Source organism: Thamnophis sirtalis, unplaced genomic scaffold, assembly GCF_051295495.1.
Source record: "Thamnophis sirtalis isolate CommonGarterSnake01/CBP01778 unplaced genomic scaffold, rThaSir2_p1.2 scaffold_3, whole genome shotgun sequence".
Taxonomy (NCBI): domain Eukaryota; kingdom Metazoa; phylum Chordata; class Lepidosauria; order Squamata; family Natricidae; genus Thamnophis; species Thamnophis sirtalis.
The window spans coordinates 115,445,995-115,455,788 of NW_028261383.1; the positions used below are offsets into that span (position 1 = coordinate 115,445,995).

A 9,794-nucleotide genomic window follows, 5' to 3' on the forward strand; every position below is an offset into this window, starting at 1 on the left:
ATAAAATTGTCCTGAGCATTAAATCATCTTGAGAGTCAGTGAATAATATTTTCTAAATTGAAGAAAAGGTAAAACAGAGATTTGAAATACCATTGAAAGTAATGTCTTTCCTTAATTGGCATACTCCTGTGTTCTTCATACCTAACTTCTTTTTGTTCTTTCGGGTCACAGAAAAATTCTATTCAAATTGAGGGATTTCAGAAATATACTGACAATGCTATACCTCACTAGGTCCTAACTTGTGACATAGTTGTTCTACCAATATATGCAAAATTATTTATATAATTCTAGTATTAAACAACTAAAAATATGAGTTGTAGCACAGTATAGTATCTAAGCGCAAGTATAGTATACCATGGCCAGTGAAAGACAAGAAGAACTTCCTGTTCTTTATAATAGCAATTATCAATCGATACCGCTCACCTTATATTATTTCCCCTTCTATTGAATTTCATTCGGATTTCACCATTCTTAACCCACTTATTTTACTCATAACTATTATTTTTGAGTTTTGTTATATTCCTTCATTGATTTTTGTTTCTTTCCTCCATCCACCTATACCATTTATCCCATATCTGGTAGAAGTTCCTGTTCGTATTGTATAAATGTGGTGTACGTGCAATTTACATGTTTGTTAATAAAAATCTTTTTAAAAAAGAAAGAAAGACAACAAGAATATCCAGAGGTTTTCTCCCCTACCTGATTTTAATTCATTTGTAACTGGCATGCTCAAATGCAAGCAGCCAATCTATGATTCTTGATTTAGAAAAAACATTGCCAAGCCCCATTAGGCCTACATACATGTTTAGGAAATAGCAAGTGGTTGTACTGTAATGCATTGCTTTGTTTGGAAGGATGACTATCTGCTTTGAAAAATAATAAATATATTAAAATGATCAAGAGCATCTTAGGAGGCTAGAGGCATATAGAGGAACAGCCCCATGTGCTTGCCATTTCATAATAAAATATTTTGGGATTGTCCATGCAAGATTCACTATAGCAATTATTTCCAGGGAGGCCTCTTACTATGTGATCTCAGAATTCTACATGTGTCCCCAAGTCCATTTCTCCTTCAGATAACCAGAGATCAGCTGACTTTGCTTTGACAGCTGCAAAATGTTGTATCAGAGTACACATTTGGTCATACCAAAGTACGGTGGTTGTGCCATTCGTTTGGATATTTCTCTATGTGGTGTGGAGTAATGTACTGCAGTACAGTATATGTTAACTTGGCTAAAGAAATAGAACTTAGTTTTGAGATTCAGTGCAGATGGTTGTTTTTTTAAATCTCCACCACAGATTATCCACTTTAGTCAGAATCTGAAGTGGTCAAAATGGAGCTCGGTTCATGGCCTGACCTCAGAAATATATAAATACGGGTAGTCCACGACTTACAATTGGAACTGAACCCAAAATTTCTGTGGCTGAACAAGACAGTTGTTAAGTGAATTTTGCTCCATTTTTACAACCTCTTTCGCCACAGTTGTTAAGTGAATCACTGTAGTTACCAAGTTAGTGACACAGCTGGTAAGTGAATTTGGCTTCCCACTGACTTTGCTTCTCAAAAGATTGCAAAAGGTGATCACATGACTTCAACTGTCATAAATATGAGCCAGTTGCCAAGCATCTGAATTTTGATCACATGACCATGGGGAATGCTGCAGCAGTTGTAACTCTGAAAAATGGTCATAGGTTATTTTTTTCTGTGCTGCTCTAACTTTGAATGGTGACTAACCAAATGGTTGTAAGTTGAGGACTACCTGTAGCTGCTGTTTTCTATAAAAGGAGACTAAATTTGCAAGGATCCCTTTAGGATGGGATCGAGACTTTCAAACTTTACAAAAATCTGTGCAGTCCTTTTTGTTTTCAGCCAAGCTCCATTTGGGGAGTGGGGGAGAGCTAAATGAAGATACCTGTGACTTTATTGTTTATGGATGAAATTTGATGTCCTTTGCATCCCTAACAGTCTGTGCTGGGATAAATATCCATTTCAATAACAGATCAATATATTGAAGACTCCTGTGCAAAAGAGATGGGATAGCTGCAAAGAATGAATGTGGTAGCCCTGTTTGCTGGATGGATTAGCACATATATAAATGTATGTACATGAAAACAGAATGCATAAACTATTTCTTTGGAGGAAATAGTAAACAAATCCCATTATTTATAAGACATAATACAGTAGGCACAATATAGGCTAAAATCGTAAGTGAATGAGCACAAATCAGACATAGCAAGCAACATACAGTATAAGCAATTCCACATTCCCACAGCTCTTACCTCATGTTGATTCAGAACCTTCAGCAGCTTTGACAAATCTCCGATAACTATTATCCTTGAAAAATATTATTGGTCTACCAAAGCCATCCCAGTGTGATAAAACATTTCATTATTTACATACATGTCGTGTCATGAATTGTCATTGCTGCAGCTTGTAAAACCATGTTAATGATATGATGCTTGGATTTCTTCTCCTGAAGAAAGGCCTGGACCTGGGGCTCTGGAGGTTAATGGAGCCTGTGAAATAGATATGTCCTCTATCTTTGGTCTATCTATTCTGCAGATGCCGTTATGCATTTTATAAGATGGTCCATTTGCATGTGAAAGTGCCATTTATTTATTTGTTTGTTTGTTTATCAGTCAGATTTATAGTAGCTGCCCAGCTCATCAGAAATGACTCAGGGTGGCATACAACAATACACAAATTAAATAAATAAACTGTGATTTGGTGAGTAGACCAAATGAGTGAATGAATGAATTCCATTAAACTGTTTGCTGCCTGGATTAAATGCCCTGCCATGCCCATGTCATGAGGATTAAACGCCCTGCTAGAGATGAACCTGAACAAGGATATAACCAGAATATCGCAACATAATAAAATCACTTGATAAATGTGATATCAGCAAAACAGTGTGAAGACTATGTATAGATCATAGATAAAACACCTTCATCTCTGGGTCAGACGTCGATGGAGATGCTCAATTTTCCAGGTCCTGGTTGCCTCAAAGGTGCTTTTTCCAAAGGCAACTGGACTTTCTTTGTTTTTCCTTGAAAACATTTCACTTTTCACCCAAGAAGCTTCTTCCATTCTGACTGAATGGTGGAGAATGGAAGGATTTATATTCTGCAAGGAATATAAATCCTTCCATTCTCTGCCCCTCAATCAGAACTGAAGAAGCTTCTTGGATGAGAAGTGAAACTTCTTCAAGGAAAAGCGAGGAAAGTCCAACTGCCTTTGCAAAAAGCACTTTTGGGACTCTGGGTCAGACTTAATTTGTCTATCTGAAGTCTTAGACGTAGGCATCCATTCCTAACCCCAAAGTCAAAATATAACATGTCTATTGTCACAAGCTCCACCCTTATAATACCAAGCACAAATAAGTGAGGCTGTGTTTGTGTAGGGTTGTTGAGCTGCCCATATTATCATTTACCTCTTTTTCTCCCTTTCCATGGATGCACATGGTTCTGGAAACAGACTTCAACCTTTCACTAATTTTAGAACCATCTAACAATTTTTTAAAAACCCAAGATTTAATGTTAATTTTTATGTTGTTTTAGAATGCTGGTTTGAACATATCTACCTGAAAGAAAAACAGAGGCTTTAAAGTAGCCTTTACCAATCTACTATCCTTCTGCTGAGTCTTTAGCTCCACATACTTCCCAGCCACCAGGACCCAGATTGGGAGGCACCAGGTTCGGAAACGCTGTTTTTAATAAATAATCGAACAGCTAAGCCATACACTGAACATGCTTTGGGCTAATAGATGTCAGACTCAATGAAGAACTTTGCTGGCTCTCAGAGACAAGCGTAAACTTGCTGAGTCTCTCTAGAGAAATTTAGCTTGGCTTCAGAGCCTGAAATTTCAACCAAACATCTAGGAAATGGAATAATCTACCAACTTCCAGTTTGAGAATGTTCTTGAATGGTTAAATATTGGGGAGGGGGTTATGTTAACCCACCACCCTGTTATTTGCCATGAGAATTATCAATCAAGAAATAAATAAAAAAGACCTCATTTTTTAAGCTAGTACAATCTAGATCAGCGGTGTCAAACTCAAGGCTTGTGGGCCGAATCCAGCCCACAGGTTGCTTAGATCTGGCCCATGAAGCTGCCCTGGAAGCAGCAACAGACTGGTCTGCAGTATCTCTGCCAGTAAAAACGGAGCATGGGAAGGCTGCGCACGGCCCCACAATCTCCATTTTCACTGGCAGAGGGCTGCAGGAGGCCATTCCATCAGTGGTGGGTTCTGGATCCCATTGCAACCAGTATGCTGCGACGGGGCTGGGCGTCCACCACGTGCACACAGGCTGCACACGCATGTGCACCCACTGCCCTGTGATGCCCCAGCTGCTTGGTGGAGCATTGCACAGGCACCGTCTGCTGCGTGCTTGTGTGCAAATGGCCTGGTTGGCTCAAATACAGATAAGGAATGCGGGCAAGCAGGTGGGCCCTCCAAAGCACTGTTCCGGTATGGTGCCTGCTGCTCCCTGCAGTACACTGCCCAGAACCCATCACTGCGTCCCACCCAAAAATGGGGCCTGGGACCTGTACGTGGCCCTCCCAAGCTCCATTTTTGCTGGCAGAGGGCTAGCAAAACAAACTAAAAACAAAAGGAGAAATGTTTCCCCTTTTGCATTTAAGCACACAAGAAGGGATAGGAAAGAAGAAAGGGAAAGAGGAAAGACAAAGAAAAAGAAGGGAAGAGGAGAAGGACGAAGAAAGTAAAATGAAGAGGGAAGGAAAAAGAAGAGAATGAATGAATGAATGAATGAATGAATGAAGGAAGGAAGGAAGGAAGGAAGGAAGGAAGGAAGGAAGGAAGGAAGGAAGGAGATTATAATAAGAGTGAGTGAGGGTCTGAGGGGAAGACCTGATTAGCACTTGGCCACCACAAGTACCCATGACTCAAGTGACGTCAAGCTGGCCATGCCCATCCTGGCCATGTCTTCCCTAACCATGCCCACCATGGCCCCCCAAAGTCAAATACAATCCTGATGCAGCCCTTAATGAAATCAAGTTTGACACCCCTGATCTAGACGGAAGAACCTGAAAGCCAATATATAGGATCCTTTTTTTCAGGACTGTGCAATATAGTTCCTTCTGCTGTCCAAAGGGCAATTCTTCCTGGGCCTAACTGTGAGACAATCACTGAAATCTGATGAGTGTGCTTCCACTGCAAGCAGACCTCTGAAACTATATACCCGTTGTACCATGTTCTCTCAAGCGACCTTGATCAGAGGCCAGAATTTCAGGCAAAGGCATGCACAAGCTCACAAAATGCCCTTTCCTGGATTTATGTCCTAGGCTTGGTGTGTGGTTGAAACAATGAGTCAGCCCTGCCCATAAATAACATTAATAAATGATGGTCCATTGCTTGGGCAGAAGTGGAGAATCATATCTAAGACTGCTCAAATAACCTCAATTCCTCTCTTTCTCTCTCTGTTCCTCCCTCTCCTCTCCAGAGGTGCTAATGCTGTGAACCTATAAAAGCAGTAGCCATGGAAATCCAAACCAAAGAAATGGAAGTGGGAGAGAAATCCCCTGAGTCCAAAGACTTGCTGCCCAGCCAAACAGCCAGTACCTTGTGCATCAGTTCTCGGAGTGAGTCCAGCTGGAATACTCGTCCCCGGAATAAATGGGACATTTACCACAAACCAGTCATCGTTCTCTCGGTAGGTGGGGCAGTGTTTCTCTTTGGGATTGCCATTACTAGTCTGACTTGCCTCACCCTGGACAGAAACAACAACACAACCAGCATAAGCAAGAACATGGTCAACAAAACCAGCAACATAACCAAGGAGGTGTTTAAGCTGTGTGGTCCAGCCTTCCTTTCTCTTGGCCTCATGATGCTCGTGTGTGGGCTTGTCTGGATCCCCATCATCCGCAAGAAGCTGCGGCAGAAGCAAAAATATCCCATTCTCCAGAGCATTAAGTCCTTCTTCCTCAACCGCTGAAGGTAGCTTCTCTTGAATTTGGCCACAAGGCCACTTGAGCAGGCTAGGTCCTTTTTGTTCCAATGTCCTGCAAGTCAAACCAACTCTGTTCTGAAGGTGAGATCACCCTTCTCTTCCTTTTGTCTGTTTAGGACTAACCCATTTCTGGACAGAAATCACCACTGCTGTCCCTGGGCTGTCCACCACCTTTTCAGCAAGAGGAGCACATCTTTCCATTGCCAGATGACCACCCCCCCCAAAAAAAAAAAGTTACTTTGGCTAAATTTGATTGTGCATTTAGCATACTGAATATTGCTTTGAATATTGATTATACTGATTGACTTAGAGAGCTTCAAAGTGGAGATGCCATCTCATATATTTTCGTAGAAGAAATGTCTTCTTAGGGGGCAAAACTGCTTGCAGAAAATAGTGCTCAAGTGTTGTAGTATGAATGAGTATAATAAATGGTTTGTAGAAAGAAGATACTCTCCCATTCCATTGTGGGAGAAATTTTAGAGTTTAGAAACCAAAGACAAATGTTCTTAGAGTGGGAAGTGATCTAGAAAAAGCACTTGGAAAATGGTCAGGATACAAACATATTGAACATGGAAAAGACTGAATCTTCCACAAGGAAACTGGATCCTATTTACGAAACCTGTCATTGTTCTCTTTGCTAGGTAGGTATAAATATCCTTTATTAGTATGGGTGGGTTATTTTTCTTATTAGTGTTCTTTTTTATTTGAAAGAGCCGACCAAGAAACTATATGGATCCAATGTACACCCACGCACCATAAAATTAGCTGTGGACAAACACCAATGAACAGAAAGAGACTCAAGGACAACTTGAAAAAAGTCATTAAATGAAAAGAACAAACTCTTAAAATTATGGATATGAAATCAATTTTGAAGCAAACCTTGAAAGGTTAAGATGTTTGGATGTTTAGAACGGTTCTTTGTCCATATATTTTGCCCTTCGTCATCTGTGCTTGTGGTCAGGGAGAACAAATGTCACTGACAATGTCATTTCCTCCAAGAGAAAATTGAAAGGAAATATTTCATTAAAACCCAAACCAAAGACCTCTTGAATGCGGAACTATAAGCCCCTTTCTAAGATCAGGAGTGCATTGGACTTGGCAAGCAGGAAAGGGAGAAAGGGCTGAGGCTCCAGTTCGAAAACTGGATGGACAAATTATCTGCATAAGCATCACACCAAAATGATCTCAGAGACTACTTCAAAGACCATTGGATTGTGGGTTTGTAGTTGTTACTCAGAAGCACGGTGTGGATATTAGGATGAAATAAATCAGAGATGCAACCCAGAGGCTTTGCACGTGCTTCCTTAAAGAAATTAATTTTTACAGCAATTTCCAGAGGTGGCCTTCTAATATCTCCCAGATGATACAAATATGCCTCTTTATGGGGATTTGTGGGCTTCTTCCTTCTTGACCATTTATTTTTGCTTTAAGAGTATCAGATTAAGGACTGGCCAGAATTTCCTACTTTCCCCAGTGCAAGAATGGAACCAAAAGGCAAAAAGGGATGAAATGAAACTCAGTCCACCCATGCAAGTAGTCCTCAACCTATCACAGTTCATAAGTTGCGTTGGTCATTGAGAGGGTCATCAACATGGCCGCACTCACTTTTACAACCTGTTTTGCAGTGATCATTAAGCAGTGGTTGTATAGCAACCGCTGTGGTCATTAAGTGAATGCCATGGTCATTAAGCAAACCCACCTATTTTGCTGGAAATCTTAAATGAACACAGGTTTCCAGCAAAAATGTAAATCATGGTCATGTGACTGCAGAATGCTAGAAATGGCCAGAATGGATGCCCAAAATGCAATCATGTGACTGCGGGGTGGGGTGGGACCTAAATTAAGCAACCAGTCATAAGTCGAGAACTACCTGTAGCTCCCTGGGAAGAGGTTTTCTTGCTGGGCATTAGAAGTATTCTAGTGTTTCCCCACCTCTGCTGGCTGAAGCAGGACATCCACCACTTACGATGCACATTGTTCTGTCTTACATAAGGGCCTGTGCTCCCGTTGTGTGCTCAGGTGGCCCTTCAGTCCTCTCTCTTTGCTTTGTCAGCCATTTTAGGCTAGGTTACCTCCAAGGAAAGAGCAGGCCTTTCCTTGTCATTTCTGATTCGGTTGTGGAAATGTTGGCCATTCAACAGTTTTAATGGTAGAACCATCTTGTCTTTCACGGTGAGGGGTGGTGGCAGCAAGGGAGCTGCAAAGTTTCTCCCAAGTGCTAGGAAGAACTATGAAACTGTTCAAGCTCCTCACCACCATCACACACCCAAACAAAAACACAACTACAAAAGAGCCAGTCCTCAAAAGAGATGCTGCAAAGAAATGGTGCATTTGGTGCATGCCACTCTGGTGCAATTGGTGCATGCCGCTCTGGTGTGGGTGGGTGGTGGGTGGAGGAAAAAGCAGGGGAAAAAATCAGTCAGGATATGTAGTATGGTACCAGGATCTAAACAGAAAACCAGCCCATCACTGTGGTCGAACAGCTGAAATCTGGAAAGAGATTTCTTAAGTAGTTTTATCAGCTGGTTTATCTCTGGGAGACAAACCATTAAATGCAGCCCAACAGAAAATTCCAAGAAACGAGCTTTTAATTGGTGTGTGTGTGTGTGTGTGTGTGTGTGTGTGTGTGTGTGTGTGTGTGAGCACGTGCGCAATGACTCTCTGATAACTTGTCTGAACAATTGTCCTGCATTTCTGGTCTGTTTTATAAGAAGGGAATCCTGTTCTCTTAAATTCTATTTTCACCTCTCACCAACACCTGGTGTTTACTATGGTCTGTGGAGTTTCTCAAAATTTAGAAATGATGTATAACTGATACCTTACTTCAACCCTTAGGGATAGAATAGGGAAGCTTCTTGTGTGGGTTGTGCTATTCATCTAGTATTTTGGACACTGGAATTTGTAAAAGATGCCTTCCTTGTTGCAGGAAATGGACAGTTAATCTTCACAACTCTAAAAAAAATGCTTGTAATACAGCTCTGACACCAAAAGGACAATTTTAAAAAGAAGACAGAGGAGTTGTGTGCTTTGTGCTGGAATTTAAGAGTGTGGTAATCACTAGGAAAAAATGTAATTTTTTTTAAAAAATCACAGTGATATGGGAGGCAGATTTATGTTTTGGATCAACAATGGTCAAGCTTAACATTAATTGACATTTGGGACATACAAAATAAATCACATATTATGATGCACATGCTACCTTGAGGGAGACAATCAAATATTCCCACAGCTGGAAAGTTATAACAACTCTGTAACATGGGCAGAGCCTAAAAAGACAATGTTGTGAGAATAGAGGTATGTAAAATAATAATAATGGCAATTTCCTGTGCCAAATAGAAAAACTGGATTATGTGAGCAGTTGATTCCCTGGAATAAAGGGATATTTTGCAGCATCAGTGACTGTATAGTTTGTGTGTCCGTTTATTTCAGAGAGAAAACTGTTATCAAAAACAATATTTAGTTCTTCAGTCAAAGCCATATTTACAAAGAAATTCTAGGAAGTCCAATGGAAGTTAAATGTTGGTTCAATTTATTCTGTCCAAAAGTGGAAAGTGGAAGCTTTACTTGCACATTGCCTTTAGGGCCCAAGAGGAGAAAATGGCAAGGGAGAGTCATTCAAATCATAAGGTCCACTAACACAATTACAAGAAATTATTGTTCCATATTTGTCTGATACTGTAGACCTGGTTCCTACAAGCACTGTTGCCTCTGATGTCAGTATATCAGTAAAGTTTTTTTTAAAGTGAATACATTATGGTAAACACTGTGTTGGAAAACGTGGAGGGATTTGGCAATCAGACAGCAAGTTTCCATTCAGGTGGAA

The 9,794-nt window shown here is 40.6% G+C and overlaps 1 protein-coding gene across 2 annotated transcripts in view; it reads left to right on the forward strand.

The window, feature by feature from the left end:
- Positions 1–7,255, forward strand: part of PIRT (phosphoinositide interacting regulator of transient receptor potential channels) — a 14,040-nt gene extending 6,785 nt beyond the window's left edge. For both annotated transcript variants that reach the window (XM_087709776.1, XM_087709775.1), the window contains exon 2: positions 5,465–7,255. In XM_087709776.1, the coding sequence (XP_087565902.1) occupies positions 5,501–5,956 (456 nt within the window). In that variant the 5' untranslated portion in view covers positions 5,465–5,500 and the 3' untranslated portion in view covers positions 5,957–7,255. The remainder of the gene's footprint in view (positions 1–5,464) is intronic.
- Positions 7,256–9,794: the final 2,539 nt, after the last annotated feature.